This window comes from Tyto alba, unplaced genomic scaffold (genome assembly GCF_018691265.1).
Source record: "Tyto alba isolate M040663 unplaced genomic scaffold, T.alba_DEE_v4.0 Super-Scaffold_42, whole genome shotgun sequence".
Classification (NCBI taxonomy): Eukaryota; Metazoa; Chordata; class Aves; order Strigiformes; family Tytonidae; genus Tyto; species Tyto alba.
The window spans coordinates 18,299,563-18,323,987 of NW_024881318.1; the positions used below are offsets into that span (position 1 = coordinate 18,299,563).

The 24,425-nt window shown below is 40.0% G+C and overlaps 1 protein-coding gene across 6 annotated transcripts in view; it reads right to left on the bottom strand.

Annotated features, from left to right (window-relative positions):
- Nucleotides 1-1,342: 1,342 nt before the first annotated feature.
- Nucleotides 1,343-24,425, bottom strand: part of DAB2 (DAB adaptor protein 2) — a 30,107-nt gene continuing 7,024 nt past the window's right edge. For 3 of the 6 annotated variants that reach the window (XM_032992239.2, XM_032992243.2, XM_032992241.2), the window contains exons 2-15: nt 16,666-16,791; nt 15,359-15,498; nt 14,564-14,662; nt 14,131-14,262; nt 12,024-12,107; nt 11,753-11,776; nt 11,431-11,478; nt 11,189-11,251; nt 7,176-7,811; nt 6,184-6,334; nt 5,063-5,590; nt 4,452-4,543; nt 3,530-3,597; nt 1,343-2,803 (exon numbers count right to left, since the gene is read on the bottom strand). In XM_032992239.2, coding sequence (XP_032848130.1) covers nt 3,535-3,597; nt 4,452-4,543; nt 5,063-5,590; nt 6,184-6,334; nt 7,176-7,811; nt 11,189-11,251; nt 11,431-11,478; nt 11,753-11,776; nt 12,024-12,107; nt 14,131-14,262; nt 14,564-14,662; nt 15,359-15,498; nt 16,666-16,759 — 2,154 coding nt within the window. In that variant the 5' untranslated portion in view covers nt 16,760-16,791 and the 3' untranslated portion in view covers nt 1,343-2,803; nt 3,530-3,534. Of the gene's footprint in view, nt 2,804-3,529; nt 3,598-4,451; nt 4,544-5,062; nt 5,591-6,183; nt 6,335-7,175; nt 7,812-11,188; nt 11,252-11,430; nt 11,479-11,752; nt 11,777-12,023; nt 12,108-14,130; nt 14,263-14,563; nt 14,663-15,358; nt 15,499-16,665; nt 16,792-22,159; nt 22,228-24,425 lie in introns of all 6 variants that reach the window. The other 3 variants (XM_032992242.2, XM_032992240.2, XM_032992244.2) reach the window with 2 other exon arrangements.

The following is a 24,425-nucleotide window of genomic DNA, read 5'->3' on the forward strand; positions in this document are numbered from 1 at the left end:
GTATCTGGATGCAAGCTTAAAATACTCATCCCATATAAGGATATTACAAATTACCATGGATAAGTAAAAAAAATGTTTAATTTTTTCTGTTTTCCCCTTTTTGTAGCAGGGAGAGGGGGGAGTGTGGAATAAGGCAGGCAAGTTTTTTTCCTAGTCCATCATTAATTTAGAATAATTTAATTTAGAGGAACTTAAATCTGACACAGCCTCAGTCCAGTTTGATGAGTCCAGTTGCACTAAACTCATTTGTTGAATAATAATGCAAGACACAGACACTTGTAATATTGTATTGTTCCATCATACCTGCTTCAATTGATGCTATAAACACCACCACAGTTCATGGTTATTTATGACAGATTAAATCAGAGTAAACAGACATTCAGACTAAGCTCGTAGACCAGAAAGCTTATTCGGCCAGTTTGTAAGAGGTCCTGCTAACCAGCTCCTAGTGATGATCCTGATGGATATTTCAAAATTCCAGCATAGTTGGACTGTTAATTTTAGCTTGATCAGCAAATGGTCATTTAGGTATTTAACATGGTGGTGAAACATGATGCTGGTAAACATTTTCCTTCACTCAAGCACCAGCCAATTTTTTTTTTTTTTATTTCTAATTGTATCTTTGAGTACTAAATTACATGTTGCCATGCAGCCCCAAAAAAAAGAGTAAAAAAAAAAAAAAAAAAATCAGTGATTCTCTTAAGCACCATAAGACCTATATTTCAAGATGGGTACCAACGTTGTTTCAGTGAGTTCTTTTCAATCCCTTAATCGTACAAATCAAATAGTATTAAAAACAAGCAAGCAAGCACCCATTCTATTTGAACGACAGTTGCAGCTCTGTCTAAATACTAAATGCTAGTCTAAAACAGTAACTTTCTAATGGATTTATTCTTTTTAGCAATCTTTATTAAAAGAATCGTAAAATTTGTTCTGAACAAGAACTAAGTGTTTTAATTTAGTTTCCCTACAATCAGTTTAACCCTTCTGCAAAGTTGCAATAGACAAGTTGAATTAATGAAACTTCTGAATGCAACGCAATTTAAATACCCAGGTTCCATGGTCCTCCAGAAGGAAAAAAGAAGGCATCTTTAGTAGCAGCAAACTCAGGCTGAGCAGCTAATGGGACAAGCTTCTAGTGACAGTTTACTAAATCAGCTGGGATTTTTTATTGTGGAACAGCATTTATTGAACTGACCTGATGGAAGAAGCTACAGACCTTGCCATCAGACAGCTATAGTAAGAACCTGTGAGAAACAATTCTTAGCGTGCTCTGAACTCCTAGTGTCAACTAGACTGCAAGATTGAGTTACGGAGGACAGAATCAACAACCACACTGATGTTTGTTTGGTATGAAGAGTTGCTTCTGTTTAATGTCATTAGGTAACATCACTTGAGATACTACAGTTTTGTATAACAGTGTAACATCTATAAGTTTCTCCATTTCCAGTTTGAGACAAATACTTAAATTCATAGCTTTTTTGCATTACAGAAAGTGCAAGAGAGGTTTATATACAAGACTAATTGCATGACAGGCTGAGTTGGGTACTAAGTCTGTATTCAAGTGGACTTTCTTTACTCTCCAGCAACTGCACAGGCATTTGATTTAACAATATTATTTCAAGTTTATACTTAGTATTAACATAGAAACCTCTGACATCTGCTGCCACCACTGACCACAAATGTAGACGTTACAATGAGTTATAACCAACTGACTTAAAGATCTGTTAGTAAAGATGTTCTTTAGAAAATGCAGTTTTCAAGAGATGAAGAATTACCTCACATTAGTGGCACAGAGGTGATGTATCTGTTCACAAGGACTCTAGGTGTTGAGTGAAGCCATGATTGTCTTTTTGCTTTCTAACATACTGGAAACATGCCACACTACACAACGTGACAACTTAAACTGAGCAACAACAGGGATGTTCACTGATAATATATGCAAGAAGCCTATCTGCTTGTTCCACTTGTTTACCAAGCCCTCTTAACAGCAAAGCAATCCTAGTAGATTTCCCTCCCTGAAAAGAAACATATTAGCACCAAGAGAAAAGTTAGTGTCTGTCTACCTCAGTGTTCTGCAAGAAGTGTTTCAGCTTATCTGACCCTACAGTGTAGACCTTTAGTACTCAGGACCCCAGCAGCTCTGTTAGTCCTAATGTGTAATCCCCTTATTCCACATTTATGACAGAATGATACTTTTACAATTAAAGTTAAATAGACAAGTGCTGAAGTTTTTTTTCCCCTTACTATACAGTTTACATGTTTGTGGCTCAGAGACCAAACCATATGTTCAGTCATCAATTAGAATTGAGTAGTATCCACTTAACTTTACAACTGTCTGCTGTTTTGATAACAGGCAACTGAGCCAGTTGTTTAAGGTGTGAAGTTTTAACTACTAATTCAGTTCCCTTATCTGAAGGCAACACTTCTTCCTCAGGTACATTCAGTTCCTGTATTTTAGGACAGTAATTGCTACAGAAAGAGGAATTGTCGTGACTGGGTTTACATGTGATTTAGTGTTGCTAAGCTTTTTTATGGAAGATTGCAAAGAACTAAAGTAAAGTTAACATCCACTGATTTGAATTTGGGTCTCCAGCATGAGTCCAACTCTGTTTGATTTGCCCTGAATTATCATATTCACAGCATGTTCTTTGTGGGGCTCGTGCTTCAATCCACCTGGACGTGTTTTAGATTACAGACATCATGGAACGGCAGCAAGATTGGCAGACAGCAAAGTGAAACATGTAGAAAAATCATGTTGAGAAGAGGTCCAGTTATTCCATTTATCCTTTTCCAGTTATGCCTATTATGATGAAAAGGACTTAGGGTTAGGACATTTATAAATTATAGTTTTATTGGTTAAACTAGCTAAGAACTACTGAGGACAAAACTGAAGCAATAAACAGCATCACTTGTCTTCTGTTAGAAGCCAGACAGGATTTCAGGTGAAGACTTAGAGGTGTGGCAGAGATTTGCTAGATTTGCTAGTTTGACAGTTCGTATTCTCTAATCAATAGTACAAAAGTTGGAGTTACATTAGTTTCTAGTAACAAAAGCTCCCATAACAGCCCTTATTCTGTTTTTACTCCAATTCATCCAGAGCACAAACCTCCAATTATTTAAGGGATTAAGCTTCAGAAAACTATATGGGGCACTGTGTACTAGCACTATCCTAAAGAGATATCTGAAAGAGTTTAATGATCCCCTGTGAGTTTTGCAGCAAATATTTACTCATTAACTTTCCTCAAGGAAAGGAAATCTAGATCTATTGTGGCCTTGAGAGTTAAATCCATAGAAGAATAAAATCTTTATTTCTAAGAACATGAAGCTATCTAAGTTTAACCAGAATGAAGCTATGCACAAGTCTGAGTAGAGGTACTCTAGAAGAAGTATTCTTCTAGGGACTGTTTGCCATATTTCAGAGGAGTATTAGAGTTAAGCTAGTATAGCTTTTAGCCAGCTCTTTACCAAAGGTTTTTCTGAATCAGTTTCAGAGAATGGTAGGTAGTCTTATCGGTGGAATACTTACCCGATCTATGAAAATAGGTTGCCAAAAGGATCTCCAAAAGGATCAGAAGGTGGTTTCTGAGATTCTTTCTATGGAAAGAGAGATCATAGGCTGTTAGTGGATTTACAGGTTTCATGGGGCTTACTCTGCATGGCTGTATCAGCTACTTCCAGTTCCAAACACCTTCTGGAAAGAATGCCACAGTGTCCCTGCTAAATACACATTAACTGTACTCCTTTAACAAGGCAAAGGGCCCTAAAGCTGTGTTAGCAGTTATGCTACTCTGAAACAGGGTATTTTTCAGAAAAGCCATGTGTGCTTACTGAACACTGTTTTGGAGCTGAGCCAGTGTAGTCACGATGAGATCCATTTTAACCACATGCTAGATGTCTTAAGTCAGCATTCTGGAACTGATCCAGAGTTTCCACCAAGGGCTTCAAGTGCCATGTCCCAAATAGAGTGATGTGGTTAAGCCACTTTCTCCCCCAGGGGATACTGAACATGGGAACCTCCAATTTGTTCAGTTAGAGAGCTGCTCAGCCTACTCCACAGAAAGGTAAGCATAACCTAAGTGAAAAACTTCTGTGGCTACATTATTTTAGAGTCTTTTGTAGAAGATCCCAATACTGAAGAACTTCCAGATAGGGCTTGCAGCTTGGGCAACTGGTTATGGACCCAAGACAAATGGAATCATACTTTGTTAGCCTTCTTGCAACAAATGTCCTCTGTTACATTAAATATTAGCCTCAGACATGCAAGAAGTTTTGTTCCATGGACTCTAAAACTAGAACTAAGCCAGTGCTCAAACACAGGCACCTATGTTGTTAAAGAGAAAGCAAGTTTGTGGTTTTGCTCTTAGGGTTTTTGTTTGTTTTGTTGATGCTGGCATTTTTTTCCTTGGTTGGTTGATTTTTTTTTTTATTATTATTTTTTTACTACTTACAGATGAGGCACTGGAAAGGTCTGTTTTAGCTTGACTTTCAAACAGGTCATCAGCTGGTAGAACACTTTGTCGGGGAACAGGCTTAGGTGGTTCTAAGGAAGAGACATACTGCTATAATTACTTAACAGATTTAACAAGTACTCAGCTCTGTCTGTGTAGCAACACTAAAGCTCATCTAGATACACAAAAAACCCCACATGGAAGCTACTGTGAGTCACCTCACAGCTTTATCTTCTGTTTGTCCCTCACTACACTTAAGCTAGATGGGACCTCTAACTGTACAGACCTAGTTTACCTTATTCTAGTTAAGCCGTTTAGGCACTGGGTGTCAGTGTTTGGTCACTGACATTGATCGATTGTGTAACATTATTAGGAGAGACAGCCCTTCAACCCTGTTTCAGTAACCATTAAATCAAATTTTCAGTTCTATTAAAAAAGACTAGTGATCAGCCACCCCAATCCCTGAGCAGCTATCCAAGCAGAAGGAAGAAAAAAGGTTTTACCAGTTGTTTTGTCAGACAGCTTGCTAGCTTCTACATTATTACTATCTGTACTATCTTGAGGAATGCCTACTTTACTACTAAAATAATTGCTGAAAACTCCAGAAGCACCTGAAAGGCTTTGCTGTTCTCCTCTCCTTGCTGGTACTGCAGGTGGCTTTGTCAGCTGGAAGTCTTTGAACATTTCCTTGACATCCTTCATCTCTTTATCACCAAGTGGATCCAGAGCAACAAAAGCATCGCTCTCTTTCTTGGATAGCTCCTTCTGAGGTACAGTTCTAGGTGGTGGCTGAGGTGGTCTAGTTGTTATTGAAGTGGAGGGCAGTACAGATGATGTCTGAGCAGGTAGTGTTGAAGATGGGAACACACTACTCTGGAAAGGACTTGCAACACAGGAGGGGTTTGCCCATGAACTAGATCGGACTTGTGCCGGCTGTGCCCAGAGGGCAGAAGACTGAGGGGCTGCTGGACCAAAAGATGCAGTCTGGTTCCAGATTGGCACTGCCTGAGGACCAAAGGCAAGTGGTTGGGTAAATCCTTTAGACTGAACAGGCATCACAGACCCACAAAAGACTGATGCAGCCTGAGTGAAGGCAGGTGTCTCCGCACTCCATTGTGATGAAGTTACTGGCAAGCCACCTGGGGGGGAAATTATTGTTACACAACACTTTAAGTGATCTGAAGACTTCAAGTAGGAGTATAAAAATTCCACTGAGGGTACCAGCAAAACATTTTTCATGTACTGCTTGCAAAAATCTGTTGATTTACACTTTAAAAAAAAAAAAAAAAAAAAAAAAAAAAATCAAGCTATTTCAGGGGGAAGGGGGAAGGGCGTTAACTTTTTTTATTTTTCTTCATTTCAGTCCTGGAAGAACAGAATTGAGGTTGATATAACAGAAGGAGGAACATACTTAGTCCTAGCGTAGAAGTGACAGATGCATTTGCCACATAGTTATTTCTGTGTAAATTATTAAGACTCTGAAGCAGCGTTACCCTAGCCTCCCAAGTTGTGCTTGGCTCATTGGAACCTTGTGTACTTGAAGCAGCAGTCTGCTATCAAAGTTTAAGCAGAAAACCCTGGTCCAGTTAAGAATGCAGAATTTAGGTTTCTACCTATGAACTTCACTGTTTAGGACAGACAGCACATGGATTAAAGGGCATGGCACCACATGATAATTCTGGTATTAGCAGAAATCTTAGACTGGAACAATACCTTAACTTTGTGAACTAACCTAGACCAGCCAGTTCAGGTGCTGTGGTATGACTTGTTTTGAAGAGGTTCAGTGGACTAGTTGGCACAGTTCCTGTTTGTGCCACCAACGTCAAACCAATGGTCTCTGTAGTCGGCACAAAGAAGTCTGAACTAAAGTAATTCGATGCAGTCTAGAAAGGAAAAAAAAATGCTTTGTGAGATAGCATGGCAAAACACATGCTAGCATGAATAAGACTCCCTGTCTATAACTACAAGCTTTTATTTAATCTAGAATAGAGCAGAGCGCTTTTATGTATCCTTTAAAGACTAAGTATAAGAGTTTCAAACTTCACAATTTTGTTCGTGCCTACTGAGATGTGTGGCATGAAGTAGGTATAATACAGAGTAGTCACAAGATAACAGCAGAATAATAAAACTTAAATAAAGCGACTGAATTATTTGCTATTATATGAGCTTCCTTCTGCCCCCCACCCCTCTAAATATTCCTGTTCAGTCTGCAGTGACCCCTGCAGTTGTGGCAAAGTCAGCAGTTTTGCATCATTTGAGTGCAAGACAAATGCAGCCAACCCAGAGACACTCTGTGTCTAATCAAGCAAGTCACTGAGATTGCCTTCAGTAAGCAAGTAATGCGAAACTGCATGGGTTTCTGTAAGCTAATACTAGTACCTCATTGTTATGAAACCACAGGTCGATGGGAATACAGCTATCATAACAGGTTCTGGCATTATATCACACATCAATATACATAGCAGCATACTTACCAGACCTTTACAGAAGTATGGCAGCATTAGGGAAGAGAGTATATAATTTAGTGACAATAGCTACTACAAAGCATTCAAGAATGTGAGAATGTGCCATGGCTGTGGAGAGGTTAGAGAAATCATGGCAGGAAGAAGAGAAATAGATGTGAAGTTATTTAGCCAGCTACACAGTATGAAGAAAGAAAAGCTTCTTTCACCCATCTCCTTTAAGAGCATGCATATCATAATTAATTACTTGAACATTGTTCACCTTGACAGACCTCCTTCCTCTTCCTGGCTTGGTACTTTGTGGTGGTGGGCTAATTGTTATAGACTCACATGACATGAGCTGGACATTGCTTTCAGAATCCAGCTTTACTCCATTTTGCAGGGACACTTCTTTGGAAGGACCTTCCACAGACAGGTTTGATGGGGCTTTAAGAAAGCCATTCTGTTCTCTCTCTGGTACCCCATTTGGAGTTCTTGTTGTAGGCGACTTACTCTCAAGTGGCCACTGCCTTATTAGTGCTTCTTGTTTGACAGTTCTATTAGAAATCTGGTCAAACTGTTTATCAAAGTAGTCAATATCACCATTTGAAGCACCATTACCCACCGATGTCAAGTTATTCAGACTTTCCTTCTTCTGATCAGCAGATTTTAGAGAATCAAGCGAAGGCGGTGCAGATTGGTCTGGTTGTGCAAAAGGATCATCACTGAAAGGGTCTGGATTAGGTGTGGGAAAGAAGCTGAGATTGGTAGTGAAGGAACTCTCAGGCAAGAAGTGTGGCTGTGGTTTTTGTTGTGGAAGAGAGGTTGTGATGCCATTCAAGAAGAGATCCTCTTTTGTAAAAGTCTGCTTGGTCTCAATTTCAGAATTTAGATCCACTAACAGAATCTCTTTAGCTTCCTATTTGTTCAAAAAGAAAAATAAAAGTTATGTAGTACTTGCTGAATAATAGAAAAGCTCACGGAAAACTGCTACAAAATGAGAGATCCTAATATCCAATATATCATACAAATAAGTATTCATTGTGACACTGAAGTTGCACTAAAGCTTCATTTTATAAGTCATTAATGCAAGCACTGATGGCTGTGGTGAAATAACAGCTACTTAGTTTCTGAAACTTAATGTTAAAACTATCTGTTTTAATATCCCTTAGTAAAATATCAGATGTTTGTTCTACAGCTCAGAAACCATAAAGTCATTAAGCATTAATTGCAGCTAGGCTTTCACTTGAGTCCAGAACCCCTGTTTAATTTCTAGCCCTTTGTTTTGAAAAGTTGTGAAATCACACTGCCTTAGTGTGACTTCAAGTTGCAGTCTCAGCTTCAGAGTAAGCTTGGAGAGGTATTTTCCAGTGGAAGATGTTAACATGACATTTCTACACCAAACAGGCAATAGAAGTGTAAGACTTGGTCACCAGCTGGATTGACAGCATGAATTGTATCATTTACAGTGACAGGATAAACTGGTAGTATTTTGGGGGTCATAGTGAGCTATTACAAAATTTATGCACACTTCTGTGGAGTTAGGCCACATCTTGAGCTAGGGCTACTCATCCAAAATGGCCAGAAGTCCACTCTGAGGGACTTAAGGATTCTCGAGGCCCTGTATAGTGAAATAAGAGCAGCCTCATGTTCACAAGCCCTTATCTGCATGGGTGACTTCAACCACCCTGATATCTGTTGGAGGGACAAACAGGGCATAAGCAATTCAGGAGGTTCCTGGAATGCACTAATGATAACTTCCTTCTCCAAATGATAGAGGAGCCAACAAGGAGATGTGCTATGCTGGACCTTGTTCTCACCATCAAGGAGGGTCTGGTAGGGAGTATGAAGCTCAAAGGCAGCCTTGGCTGCAGTGACCATGAAATGGTGGAGCTCAGGATCCTTCAGACATCAAAGAGGATGCACAGCAAGCTTACTACCCTCAACTTCAGGAGAACAGACTTTGGCCTCTTCAGGGATCTGCTTGGCAGAGTAACATAGGACAAAGCCTTGGAGGGAAGAGGGGCCCAGTAAAGCTTGCTGATATTCCCGACAAAGAGGAAGGCAGGTAAGAACACCAGGATACCTGCATGGATGAACAAGATGTTCCTAGACAAGCTCAAACATAAAAGAAGCCTACAGAGGGTGGAAGCAGGGACAGGTATCCTGAAAGGAATTCAGAGAGACTGTCCGAGCAGCCAGAGATGAGGTTAGGAAGGCCAAAGCCCTGACAGAATTTAGTCTGGCCAGGGGCATCAAGGGCAACAAAAAAAAGATTTTATAGGTATGTCATTGATAGAAGGAAGACTAGGTAAAACATGGGCTCTCTCTGGAAGGAAACAGGAGACTTGGTCACCCGAGTTATGGAGAAGGCTGAGGCACTCAATGACTTTTTTGCCTCAGTCTTCACCAGAAAGGTCTCTAGCCACATCATTCAAGATGTAGAAGGTAAAGACAGGGACTGGGAGGATGAAGAACTGTTCACTATAGGAGATGATCTGGTTCGATATCATCTAAAGGAACCTGAAGGTGCACAAGTCCATGAAACCTGATGAGAAATATCTGTGGGTCCTGTGGGAACTGGTAGATGAAGTGGTTAAGCTACTATCCATTATATCTGAGAAATTGTGCCAGACCGGCAAAGTCCCCTCTGACTGTAAAAGGGAAAGAACAACCCCCATTTTTAAAAAGGGGAAAAAAGAAGACCTTGGGAACTACAGGCCAGTCAGTCTTGTCTATGTGCCCAGGAAGATAATGGAGTGGATCCACCTGGAAAATATGCGAGGGCAAACGGAAAATAAGGAGGTGATTGATGACAGCCAACTTAGTTTCACTAAAGGCAAATCATGTCTGATGAATTTTGTGGCCTTCTACGACAGGGGTTACAGCTTTGGTGGATAAGGGAAAAACACTGATGTATTCTACAAGAACTTGTGCAGAGCATTTGACACTACCACACAACATCCTTGTCTCTAAATTGGAGACATGGACTTGACTGATGGAACACTCTGAATAAGGAATTGGCTGGATGACCACACTCAATGAGTTGTGGTCAACAGCTCAATCTCCAAGTGGAGATCAGTGACAAGTGGTATTCCTCAGGAGTTGGTATTGAGACCAGTGGTGTTTAATATCTTTGTTGATGACATGGACAGTGGGATTGAGCACACCCTCAGCAAGTTTTCCAATGACACCAAGATGTGTGGTGCAGTTGAATGCTGGAGGGAAGGGATGCCATCCAAGGAGGGACCTGGACAGGCTTGAGAGGTAGGCCCATATGAAACTGATGAAGTTCAGCAAAGGCCACGTACAAGGTCCTGCACATGGGTCAAGGAAATTCCAAGCAAATACAGGATGGATGATGAGTGGATTGAGAACAACGTAGCAGAGAAGGACTTGGGGATATTAGTAGATGGAAAACTGACCATGACCCAACAATGTGTGCTTACAGCTCAGAAAAACATCTCCTGTGCTGCATCAAGAGAAGTGTGGCCAGCAGGTTGAGGGAGGTGATTCTGCCCCTCTACTCCACTCTTGTGAGACCCCACCTGCAGTGCTGTGTCCAGCTCTGGGGCCTCCATCATGAGAATGACAAGGACTTGCTCTAGCAGGTCCAGAGGAGGCCACGAAGATGATCAGGGAGCTGGAGCACCTCCCTTATGATGACAGGCTGAGAGAGTTGGGGTTGTTCAGCCTGGAGAAGAGAAGGCTCCATGGAGACCTTCCAGTACTAAAAGGGAGCTACAGAAAAAGTGGGGAGAGACTCTTTGTCAGGAGGTGTAGGGATAAGACGAGGAGGAACTGTTTGAAACTGAAAGAGGGTAAATTTAGATTAGATGTAAGGAACAAGTCCTTCACTGTGAGGGTGGTGATGCACTGGCACAGGTTGCCCAAAGCAACTGTGGCTGCCCCCTCCCTGGAAGGGTTCAAGGCCAGGTTGGATGGGACTTTGAGTAATTCGGTCTAGTGGAAGGTGTCCCTGCCCATGGCAGGGGTGTCAGAACTAGGCGATCTTTGGGTTTCCAACCTAAACACATTCTATGATTGTATGACTATCAATACAGGATTATCTCTCATGGTCTCAAGTGAGCTTTGCTGGGTAAGAATGACATTAGCTACTCTAGTTAATAAATATATACTGTTATACCCTTGAGACACTAGTGCACTGATGATGGCTAGACAGATGTTTCAGTGAAACCAGAAACCAGGATTAATAAAGTAATACCAGATCTTATTATGAGGACTAAATTTGGTCTCAAAGCAAAATCTAAGACAGCTAAGCTAAATTCTACTTACTGTGGAATTGCTCATGTCAGGAGGTGTTGACATATCCCCAAATAAGTCCATCTGGTCAACTCCCTTGAAGTGGGGAATATTGAAACAATGGATATCTGTTAGAGTTCTTGCAAGAGCAAGAATCAAGTATTATGCAGATCTACTGTAAATACATCTATAAATACTGCATTTTCCACTCAGTGTGGAGACTGTCAGTTATGAACTTCTTAATAAGATCAGCATAAAGTTTAAATTTAACCTACCAGTTTCACTTTGCCAGCTTGATCAGCAGGTAGTCCTTCGGTACAACTCTGTAATAGATATATAACAATATCAGCAGTAATTGGAATATCAAAACTTGCCTTAAGCAAGAGACTTGCAGGCTTCAAAGAGTATGTGACAGAAAAAAAGTAGTATGAGGGAGGTCACTACTCAGTATTAGTTCTGTAGGACCCTTTTACTCCTATTTCAATATAATTTAGTATCTGATACTGCCTCCATAATGCTGGCAGTGTAAACAAAGTCAAAGCTAGTTGTGTTGCAGCAGCATACCTAAACAAGTGAGGCTGAGTTGGAGTCACTTACCTCAATCTTGCTTGCTTCTTCACTCTAAAGAAGAAAAGAAGGCTTTCAGTACCTAGATATCGCGTAGAATATCCAAAACCTTTCAATTTGGAAAACTACTAGATCTAGAAGATAAACAAATGGCTGGTACAACTACCAAGCAACAGCTGTAACTGATCCTGGATTTAGTCAGGCCTTAGTGTTAAGTATTACAAGACCCCAAAAGCCAAGCCAACACTGAAGCACACTTTAGTTCTGTGCAGACTAATGCAGTTTCTGTAATTTTACTCACCTTTTTCTTGTTGTCTTCTTCCTTCTTCTTCATATTATATATTAGTTGGAAGAGGTCCTTAAGATCAACAACCAGAGGCTCAGCCTGAAAAAGGATGTAGATTTTAGGTCATGTACTATTTCGCCCCAGACTTCTACTGAAGCAAGCTGTGCAGCAAGCCAAGGTTTCCTAAGTGGTGCAAGAGTAAGGTTGAGATAACAGGGAAAGCAAGAATTTCAAGGGCTATTTGGTCTCCATACAACAGAGCTTACGAAGAATTCAATGGTAATGGGGCACAACCAGATTAGAACTGTTGTTAACTCCACTGGGAAAGTGGCTCTATTTTTTCTAAGCCTGCTATGTTTTTGCTAAAAAGCTTGTGGTGCAAGATTTTATAAACACATGTCAAGTCCTAATCATATTTTCTCAAAAGCACAAAGCTTATCCAAGGTCTGTGGTAGTCTCATGGGGGGAAAAACATTTTGTATTCATCTGTTTTCTACCAACTCCAACAATGAACATAGAGAAAGCTTCTATAGCTAACACCACCTTTATTTTAAACAGCTTGCAAATAGTTATTCAGCAAAGCAAGCATAAGGCAAGATTGTCATCACCTCAGATGTGCAGAGCAGACACCAACTTTAAGGGGTATCTGTACCAGGATGAAAATTTAGTGTGAATTAGAATGGCACTGCATTCCCTGCCTACCCATTAACAGGAATGTTTTGAGTGGTTGCTGAGATGGTGGCAGGTTCAACTATACCTATTTGGAACTTTTGCTTGGGGCATATAACTGCTGTGTCAGTGCCTAGGGTAGGACAAGTCCCCCTGTTCAGTCACTACCTTTGGCTCAAGCAGAGAATCCATCAATCAGATCTCACTGTTTATGTCTGAGCATCGTATTCTCTTAATCAAGGGTTTTAGACATGCAACTGCAGGAAAAGACTTTTCAGGAGTTACCAACTTTGACAAACAATAGAGCTGCAGAAGTTCTAACTTCTCAGCTAGGCAAGTCTGTGTTAAAAGCAACTAGCAGTAAGTAAAGAGCTGTCTACAGCTTGCATAATCTTATAAACTGGCAAGCAGCACCCTATGGTGAAAAGCTCTGAGACAGATTCCATTCCAGAGCACACACAGAAGGCTTTTGTACTTAATCTACAATTCCACTAAAGCAAATACAACACAAGACTCCAATAAACTAATAAAACAAGTTTAGGCGAGGGTGTTACAGCAGTTACTGAAGTAGTAACATGCTCCAACAAGGAGCCCCTCAGTCCTATCTGTAGTGGATCCAAAGCTGCCAACAGGTTCTCCAGAAAGGCAGGGAGGAATGTGTGTGAAGAAATTACTATCTTTGAAATCTTGGCTCATCAAGACATTATAATGGCTATTATAAAAACATTAGAATGACAAGCTAATAAATGATAAGTATCTAACTTGATTTCAGGTCGTTTAGGAAGCTTCATAATGCTCAGCGGTAATTCCAAGTATCTTGTTTCCAATAGTGCTTATGTACAGATTCTCTTCAGGGACACAAACCCTGTGTACAAGATTTCTACATGAGGGAAACCCATCACAGAAGGATCAGAATCTCTCCCAGAAGTAACTTTAGGAGGACCAGACCTGCTGTTCACTGGCCCCAGAAACACTACTGTAATTGCATAAGTCTGGTTTCACTGCTGCACAAGACAAAGTATCATGAGATCTGGACTATTGGAATTCTAACATTATTCCTGTTAATTTTGAGTGAAGCTCTGACTGTGACTCAAGAATTAGCATTCTCACTGACAGTAACAGGCCGCTGTACAGGAAAGCTCACAATAATGACTCTGTTCATCTATCCCACTAACGACTTCCATGGTGCATGGACATGTTAAGCAAGGTTAATCATAGTAAGCAAGGCCACCTGAGTGTTTTTATTCTGGCCTACAGAGAAACTGAACAAGATAAAAGCCATTGGCAGTACAGTCTATTCCTACTGCCCTTCTCTAGAAGAGTCTATCCATGTGTGCTGGTATTCCCTTATACCTCATAGGGCAACCAGCAAAACATTACACCCTTATCACGTATTAAGTGTTTACACAATAACATTACTCATAACAAGCGGAAAAGGGTGTCTGATCCATACCTGTTGTGCTGTTTTTATGGCAAAAAATTGGTGCTGGCCTTCTCCTCCACATATATAGCCAAAGGCACGATTGTCTGTTACATCCCGAGCAATAAAGGAGATTTTGTTTACTGGATGCTCATGCTCGATGACCTAGAATTGGGAAAAAAGATCTATTCGTTTAAATTTCTGGAGACATAACAGCTGCTGGTATTCTCTGTAGTTAGAATGATTGAGACTGTTAGAAGGCTTCAGTTTAAGACTCAGATTTATTGGCCTTTGACTAACCACAATAGGATGTAGCTATCTTTCTGGCAGGAGAAACACATTTCACAAGCCAGTTTTTATATGTGGAAGTAGTAGCATGATGCCATTAATAAATCTAGTTCAGATCAGTCTAACTTCCAGGCACCTCACTTTAAGAATCACATTAAGAGAATAAGTCATATCTTACCCCAGTTTTCTCATCTGTTATCTTGATACCAGAGAGGGAGATGTTCACCCAGATCCTCTGTTTGTGTTGACCCTGGGAACGGGCTGCCGCTGCAATTCCCTAAAGACGAACATCAAAGTATCGATGAAACTTCTGTTAGATTGAGCTTTAACTTGTTTCCTTACATTCTTCATGAGCCTGTGGCTGTGACTGTACTAGTGCTAATCTAGTTATTCCTATACAACTGTACAGTTAAAGCAGCATTCCTCTTGCAATATATGCCTGACTAGGTTTGAAGTGATACCTCAGAACTAGATTGTGTTTCCTCTGTAAATGTTTTAGAGCTTTAAAACTTATCTTAGTTTAAAGCAGCATCTTTACCAGCTTTCCTGGCCTGATTGAAGCTATGGGGGTGTTTTGCACTTCGGAAGTAATAATTTTTGTTGCAGATCTCATTCATTCTTTGTCTTATCTTTATCTCTTGGTGTCATTATTGCCACAGAATGTCAACTTGTGCTTTGACATCAGTGTTAAATTGTAAAGATTTCACCCCTACACAATCAAAACCCAAGCTCACTATTTGTGATCAAGTACATACTATTAGCATCCACACTGCATGCCTGTAATAGACCCAAAGGGTGGTTCCCAAGCTATTAGAGAAGTACTGTCTTGAGCAAGGGTTTACAGCTTTAGAAGTACCATCCATCTAGGATAGTGCTGTTGCTACGTTATCATTAAGCTGTATTTGAAGTTGTGCCAAAGTGATTCTGAAGGCTACCCAGAAGCTGTTTCTTACATGCCAGGTCAAGCCCTTACCTTCAGCTTCATCATTGAATCCTGACTCATTTTGTCTCCTCTTGCCTCTGGGACATCATCAATGCCAATGAGTTTAGCTTTGTACCTTACACCATCACCTTTGAATCTGGTCAAGAGAGATTCATCTGTCTTTTCTTGCCCTGGAGGCAGAAAAAAAGATTTAGTTAGGTTTTCTGGGTTTGTTTGCTGATTTGGTTTGGTTTTGTGTGTGTGTTGTTTTTTGTTTATTAAAATATAAATGTCTATGTTGTAGATTTGAGGTATTTTTAAAAAATATACCATATAATCACATATTAAAACTGTTCCTTGAGTATAGATAACAACCCCTAGTCCTCCCAGTACTGTGCACTGCAAGAAAGTTAATCCTTTAAGGTCACAATGCTCTTGCAGGATCTGGCCTCGGTTCAGAGAGTGGAGCCCAGTTCTTAATATTTGTGGACCTCAGAACAATTGTTTGCCACATAAAAGACTGAAGTATTTATAGGCAACAGTTAAGTAGATATAAGAACTAAGCAAAAATACCAAACAGAAGTGATACTTCGCATGGTCATACAGGATGTTCAACAACTCTTTCAGATGTTAGCCCCTATCTCTGCACTAGTCAGAGATCTTTGTGTGCAAGAATATCCTAGTTCCTATGCTAGAACTTTATCAGCACTGTCATTTCTAAAGCAAGTCCTGGTACCCCTGTCCCTGTAATCACTTGAGATTTTACCTAATTTGCTATTTCTGCTGTTTGTACTACTTCTCAGAACTGCTTGCTCCTCTTCTCTGCACACTCAACATATTCTAAGTGTGTATCTAGGTATGTATTTCTGCATAAGATAATATTTACATAACTTAATCTATAAAAAATTATATATTATCTGATCTACAATAATTCTCATGTTTTCTTGCTTCTCTGGACTAGTATCTGTATCTGTGTCCAACATCTCTCCCTCTGGAGGAAGGAGAGGAAGCAAGTTCAGATTCAGACTGACAGCTACCATTAGATGGTCCTGGGTCTGGTCACCTCCTCAGGAGGCTTTAACTTCTCTAGGATTCTGGAGACTTGTCAGGCTCAGCAAACAAGTCATTTAACAAGTAGGACTGAGAGCATTAGAACTTAGAGATAAATAAAGTCTTTCAAGCTAAAAACTTACCTTCTGATTATATTTATTTTACTAGTTCATTTACTCACTCTTCCAGTCAGCTTGAAACCTCAGAGTTATTTTCGCTATGCTGTGAGAATGATCTTAGTTTTAGGCAAATGCAAAAGATTATAGACACTGACTAGAGGAGGTGTTCAAGAGGTAAGCATTTCTTACCTTTCTTTTTTTCCTTCTTTGAAGGTTGTGCTTTTGGTGGAGCCTGTTGCTCAGGCTGCCTGTTGACAGTAGTAGTTTCAGCTTCAGTAGACATGATGAGATTGTGGTCACCTGTGCTTGCTGTAGCTTTAAAAAATCCAAACAACAATCAGTAGGCAGACATAATATTTAATAATGAGAATATTTCTTCTCCAAGGTAAGACCTGTTCAGGTTTCTTCTGCTGAACACTGAAGCCTGCTAATTCCTGAAAGTTTTAATAGCAATCACATAGTGACCTGACTCACTGACTATTCATCTCAGGCTATAGACAGCATGAAGTTATGTCCACTAGGTAATGAACTCTCACCTCAGTAATACCAAATCAGAAGACCACATTGACCTACATGCACAGGCTGTACTTCCAGTGACCTGTTTTAATCTGTCAATCTTTAGCTTTTTAACCTTTAAAGCTGTTTATAGAACCTCAGATATTTTGCTTTATTCTTCTTCAGCACTGTCAGCTGCATCCCTGTAACAGGATAGGACAGAATGCAAGAAACATTTGCTAGGATCTGTTCCAAACACCCATGGAGATGACACCAGAACATCCAAAACCAGCCATTAGATCTTATTCATGTTTCTATAACCACTGCAAGTCTGAGTTTATACCACCCAATAGGTAAAAGCAAATAAATTCCTTAGCCTGCAGACAGACTGCTCCAGGAAAAAACACAACAAAACCAAACCCCGTACCCTTGTATTAAAAATAATCAAGTAACCTTAGCTTTTTTTAAAGAAAATAAAACAAACAAAAACAGCAAAACAAAACAAAAACAAACAAGAAACTACAAAACAAAAAAAAAAAAAAAAACAAAAACAAAAACAAAACAAACTAACCCAAACCCTGCAAGTTATCAGATGCTATGGACTAGTATGACAACTATTCTATGAGACCCTTCTACCTCTGAAATACAAGGTACATTAAAAAAAAATCTGCAGTCACTATGTTTTGTTCTTACATAGCTGAAGCATTGAGTTGCACTTACAAAATAGAGAGACTCATATTGTCTTTGTGAAGTTCTGAAGACCATCTATACCCAGCAAGAAAGAACTGGACATTCACATCTGCTACAGAAACTGTTCTATTACTCTTTTGACTGGGTTATTGCAGTGACTTTAGTTAGTCTCTTGACTTTTAGGGTGACAAATGGAGCCAAGAGATTGTTTAGATGATTAAGTAACTGGGCTACTCTTTAGTAGTATTTTTTCCTATATCCAGGCAAGCAGCCACAGACCAAGCCACCTCTTTTATCCAGCACACCATGTGAGACACATTCTGTACTGAGATACAAGCGCCGAAGCATTACATATCCTCTAGCCTTAGAAGCTTGTAATTCTCAATAGCCTGTTCCTCATTTGCCTTAGTTACAGCTAATGCCTTATCCATTACTTAGAAGTTACCTTCAGGGTTTTGCTCTCACTTCTGCCTTTCCCTCTACCCTCAATTCATTACTAAATGAGTAAGTACAGACTGACTCATCCAGCTTGCCACTAAGAGTAATGGATGCCAGTGCCTAACTGGTTCTTAGCCTAGGAAGAGTACCAATTCCTATGTCTTTATAAGGAATTTCACCCTGAAGGCCTCCATTTTCATTTAGTCAGGAAGGAGGCTTTCAGGGAACTAGCTGTTAATATAAGCAAAGTTAGACCTAGCTGCATACCAGATTGTTTGTGAATTACGTTTAATACTGCTCAAGGAAATCAGATAGAAGTGGTCATATAGGAAAGATCTCCAGCACGTATACCTGTTCTCTGTAAGAAACTTATTTAGCCACAGGAAGGGAACATTTGATGCAAGAGAACATAAATGTTGCTGTGAAAATTTCAAGTGGTTCTGGATAGAAATAGATGTTAGAAGAAGAGTTGATATAGCAAACCATGCTTGTTTAAGAAATGTTGTCACTGAAGAGTAGCTTGTGTGCCCATTCTGACAAAGGAACAAGGGGGAAACTATTACAGCCAGCAGGGATTTTTCAGGCTACTAGCAGTGTTAAAAAGGAGTGTGCCTATTTAAAAATCACACATTAAGCCAGTAAAATGAAGCCAACTGAATTCTACTCTAAAACTAGACTAACTTGCTTGATGGTATAGTTTTGGGCAGAGATAGTCTTTTAGACTTCAGCGTAATGAGCCTCTTCCTAGTCCTTCAGAAATAGAGAGGAGGACAGACAGAGTTAAGGCTGAATCATTAGTTAACCACTCACCCCCATCTGTAAGGTTACTGTTTAGACAACACAAGGAAAAGGCCTGAAGAAGAACAGAACTAAGATATGGTCCATAGGAGCTGAGTCATAGATTTAGGACATTCTGCCCAGCTCCATGCTGCAAATAAGAAATAACAACCTTAAGGCACTGAGTCCTGCCTCTCAGTGGTCCTGCTTCCCCAGTTTAAATCGTGGAGCTACACCCACCTTTGGTGTTATACAACCACAGTAATTATCTCACTAAAGTAAAGAGGCAATAAGATGCAAAAAATCTAGGGAAGAGCAAATATGCACAAGCAAGACCTCACTTTGGCAACTGTAAAGTGGTAGAAAACCAGGTGGTTAGTTGTCATCTTTAAACTCAAGTCATCCCTCCACTGTTGCCATCTGACTCCATCCTATGGAAGCCAGACCACTTATTTGCATAGAGTCAGACAATATAAAACCCTAAGGTGGAGGAAGATGGGGAAGGATACACCAAAGTCTGCCTGAAGCCTTGCAAATACCCTGTCTTACTGTGGAAAAGCTCATTCTCAGTGTCAACAATGGCATTTGAGAAGGTTAGTGAGAGTTTTCTGGCCAGTTTACAGGACATACTCTCCTATCTGAGATCTGGCACAGCTCATCTCACCTGGTGAGAGTTTATGTACATGGCAGTTATTTATCATACCTTTGGAGTACTTTGAGAATCATATCTCTGGAGCAAGAGAATTAGTGAAAATAAGAATGCAAGGATAGAAAAGATTGCCTTAATACACATTCATATTTTACCTACTCCCTGACATCTTAATTAAGCCACAAGACTAACATAAAATTGTCTCAGTCTTTACCTTAAAATTTCACTGGAGTGGGGAGAAACATTATGTAGATCAAACTAGCAGTAGGCTAGTCTGCTTGCAGTACAGGAGTCTCAGGCAACTAAATTTGGATTCTACGTTTTAGACCCAAGTTAAGTGTAACAAAGACATTGCACAGCTTTAAGTTTGGCTTATTTTAATGGAAAGTGCTAGTGTGTTCTACATGCAAGTAACTAAGGAAGTAAACTTTTGTTGTAGTTCTTGCTCTTACTTGGAAGGCTTCCTTTCAGAGTACTCCGTCCCTTAGTATTTCCTTAATCAGACTGCAGGATTAAGGCAACAAGAGACAAAAATTATTTTATTACACTTGAATTCTGAGTTCACCTGAAAAAAAGCCAGCCAGCAGTATGTCATTATTAGAGATGCATGTGCTTTTATACAAGGACAGGCATGCTTTCAGTTATACTGGCATAGTGAAGAACAAGATCATTCCCACAGCAACTGTCAGGCTTAAGTGATGCCTTTTGAATCTTCTCCATGTAGTTATGTCCACCACTATCATCACAGCCTAATTACTTGCTATGCAATTTTAGGGCCCATTTTAACTACTGTGTTAAAAGCATTATTTCAAAAGTCTTAGACTGCAGATTTATAGATGATGCTACCCTGGGAGAAGTGCCCCACACTCTTGCCTGTATCACTCATTACAAACCACATTTTGCTCACCTACTCAATTTACTCCAGAAAGGGTTTATGAAGACACCACTAATAGTGTCTTCCTCCTTTCCTATAGGTGTTATTCTGTGAAGCACAAGTACAGATCACTCTTTAGGGAAAGGCTATTTCAGGCCCTCCACACACAGGCCCTGAAGTATGAGCCATTACCTACTACCTCAAGGCAGGCAACTCTCCTTTCAGCATTTTACTAACGTGCACACATCTAACCTCAGGAAGTCAGTCTTAAGATTTTGACCATACTGTGCTCTTGGTGTCTTCTCTGAACTCCCTACAAGGAGACCTGGAGGTAGTGAAGAGTCAACCTTGAAATACCAGACTTGAAGCACATGCCAAACAATTTTGTGAGCAACATTTAGTTTCCCTTAGAACATGCTTTGACAGTTATTCTTTATTTGAGCAAGGGGTGGCAACATGATGGCTCCCCTCAATGATTATATTTTGGTTCTGTGCACAAAGGATTGAGAATCTTCATATGGCTATAGTCTGTCATGAGATTTTAAGCCTGGACAATAATCCTCACTCAGACAGTTTTTTTTCCCCTCAGCAATCAAAGATAATTGCCTCAGTGTTGATGAAAGTGTCTGGAAAGGTTAGGGACACTGGAAAAGTCAGAGGCAAGGCAGATAAACTACACATCTGCTCAGCAGTCTAATACTTTGTCCTTTTCACAGCCTGTGCTCCTTCTTTGTCCCTTGATACTACAAGTGCATGATTCAGCTTAAAGAGTTATTGTATGTAAATATTAACCTCAAATTAGCATCTGAGAGGCCAGGAGAGGACAAGAGAAGCTTTTACTGCCAAGTGCAATATAACCTGTTAGGATGAAGTAGTAAGCGGAAGCACAGCAACAGCTGAAGTGCTGAACAAGCTTCCAAGGCATGTTGTTCCCTCCCCTGTGCCTTCTTGAAGAGTTAGTCAAGTTCTTGTTAGAAGGTTGTATTAGGACCTGCACAATGTATCCTTAGAAATATCTCTAGCTATCGAGTTCTTGACAGAAGAGCTTTTTCAGAAGACTGGTAAACAAGCTATCCACATGAGTGAGTTCAAGACTTCAGTATTGTGGGCTGAGGAAATAGACTAAAGGTTAAATAGCAATACATTCAATGACTAGTAAGAGACAAAGCTGTAAACCCAGATATATTTACTAATAATGGACTATCTTGACTAGCAACATGCTACCCACCTAATAAGTATAATAGTGCATTTGTGTGAGCCTCTGTATGACTGACTGACATTTGCAGCTAACAAATCCCTATGTGCATTACTGACTATCACGTTTTCTGCCTAGCTCCTGCTGCAATTGTAGTGCCCCAAGCAGCCTTGAGAAGCACTAGGCATGCATTAATAGATCAGAAACATGAATGTGCTATTCAGAATTTTGTCTTTTAAAAAGGATCATTCATGCTGAGGAGTCAAATAACATATCATCTTAAGTGTTGTTTCATTACTAGAACACTCATTGCTCTAGCATCTGACAGTTGTCTAAGAGTTCAAGTTGAATAAACCTTCTGTAACATGACAAGATTACTATGATTTAGATGGAAAAATTCCAGCTGCTTGTTCTGATGCAAGCACTACCATTAGTTTTTCCTCTATTAAAACAATAAAATTAAGAACTAGCATAGCCAGTAACTAATATATATGAAAGATAGTAGCCTTGCCTATAGGCAGGTTATACACGATATGTATTGTTCACACTTATACATAAGAAGTACCTGTTTAAAGACAAGTGGAAGAGTTCATAAACAGCTTGGGAGATGCTCACCTCCATTTTATGCCATGTCTGGAATGCAAGATCAACATTACTTGTCAGCAAGATGACTTATATTACTAAGTAACCCAGGCCCCTGTGGTTAGTCTTGTAAGAGACAACTGAAAAGTATGTTGACCTACCTTGACTAACAAGTAAAGCTATCTGCCATTTTCACAATCAGTAAGGTCTAGATTAGTGATGCCCCCATCACTCAGTTTCTCCTGTTATTCCTTGATAGCAGGGAAACCAAGACCATTGTTCTCAGCCTAAGTTCCAAAAGCCTGTTTAAACTGTCCCATGTAGCCAGTAGGTAGAAACAGGATTTATGGTTAAGAAATTGTTTGGCATCATGGCCTCAGTTAAGCCAGGCACTTGACCTGTTGGCTCAATATTTCTATTTTAACAGGATTTTACTTTAGGGAACTTCTTTCATGCAACTTGCTTTAAGCCCTGTTCAGTGTTCTGTCCCCTCGCCTAAGATAGCTCAATCCTTTGCTGAGGTGTTAAGGCAGACTTATGCCAAGGGCTTCTTTTGCCAACACAAATACCCTTTTGGAATAAGCTACAACTGTACTTATATACTGCATTATATGGCACATAGTCCAGCTGTCTATCATACACAACCAGTAATGAGAAACAGGGAAGCATGACATTCATCTACTTAATGAGATAGAAGTGTGGTAATGGACATATCAGGGAATACCTCCTTCATGCTGATCCCTCTGACCAGTACCAACTGCAAAGTAGATAAAGACCTTAGTACTCTAAGTAGTCATATCAGCTACAAATGTGGGCATGTACCACTGCTAGTGCAGGATCATGCCTGTGAAACTACCCAGACATCTTACTAGTTCAGTCAATTTGCCAACTGCTATTTCATCTGTTGATCAGAACAGTCTGTTCTCATCATATAGTGCATTGGTCTCCTCCAAGCTGTTTGTTTTTTAGCAAGAACACAGAAATTCAAACTAAGTTCCTGAAAGCGTTTGCTCCACTCTTGAATCATGGCCAGGTGAACATCACTAAGTTAACAGCTTGAACTGAACAGGTCACTCAGTTCAAGTGGTGCAACTGGACCAGTACTTTTTTCCATTGTACTACAGATTTGAGTACACAGTTTCTGATGAGATAGTTACTTCCCAACCCAGTTCCACAGTCACTCTATTTTGACTTTTTCTTCCACTTGCCATGGGAATAGATACAGCTGTCACAAGAGTATTATAACAGAAAGCTCAGGAGAAGTCATGACCAGTTTAAACAAGCTGTTAAGTATTGCCCTCTGCTTTCTTTGAAAGAAGAAACTGAAATGCTTTTCATGCTATCTGGTTACTTGAAGACTTAAGCTGAGGGGAACTTGCACTGTCATAGCCTGTTTGTTAGAGCTATTCTTCAGCCAGGAACATCAGTGTCTGAAGTTAGTCAATCTCAAATTATAAGTTGTTCCAGGAACAACACAGTATATTGCAACAAGTCTTGGTAGCAAACTTTCCAATCTCTGTTCAGCATTTAGCATTCCAACCTATTAGTTAATTTCTTATATTAATAAACCCTTTCACTCAGTACCAACAATACCAGCATCTGAACTCCAGATTCTTCTTTTAGAAAGCAATTGATAGATATCCCAGTACACTTTCTTGATAGAGAACTGTTCAGTTGGTAGCACAGGCTTATTACTACATTATATACTTAGATTATCCACAAGAAGTTTTTCATATCAGTCTTCCAGAACAGATAGCATGCTAAGAGGCCACCCCTTTATACCACTCTCTCCAGTTTTGAGTGAAGCCTCATAAACCAGTGGCTCCTGAGCCAGAGTTTAGTTGCCTGTTCTAGCTGTTGCTCAGGAAAGCATCACCTGCCTACTCACAGGTAGTGCATATCACTTGATCTTTTGTCAATCCTACTTTGAATCTCACTGGGTATACCAAACCACCTGGAAGCAAAGCAGCAGTTAATCAAGGCAACTAATGTTTACTCAGATGAAAACTAGTTTGAACCAGAAAACAGCTCAAACACTTCATTTCCAATTGTAATCCTATCTCCCTCCTGCCTAGAAGGGTTGTTTCTGATCTTCTTGCTAGTTAGTATAGCAAAGGACTCTTGCCAATAACCATGCTTTTTACCTCCTTCCTTAGAGCAGGAGCTTGACACATACTGAAGCTGTTATCATAGGTTATTTCATCTGCATGTTGTTAACTGTCCAGTGCTGTCAGTTATCCCCCTTCACA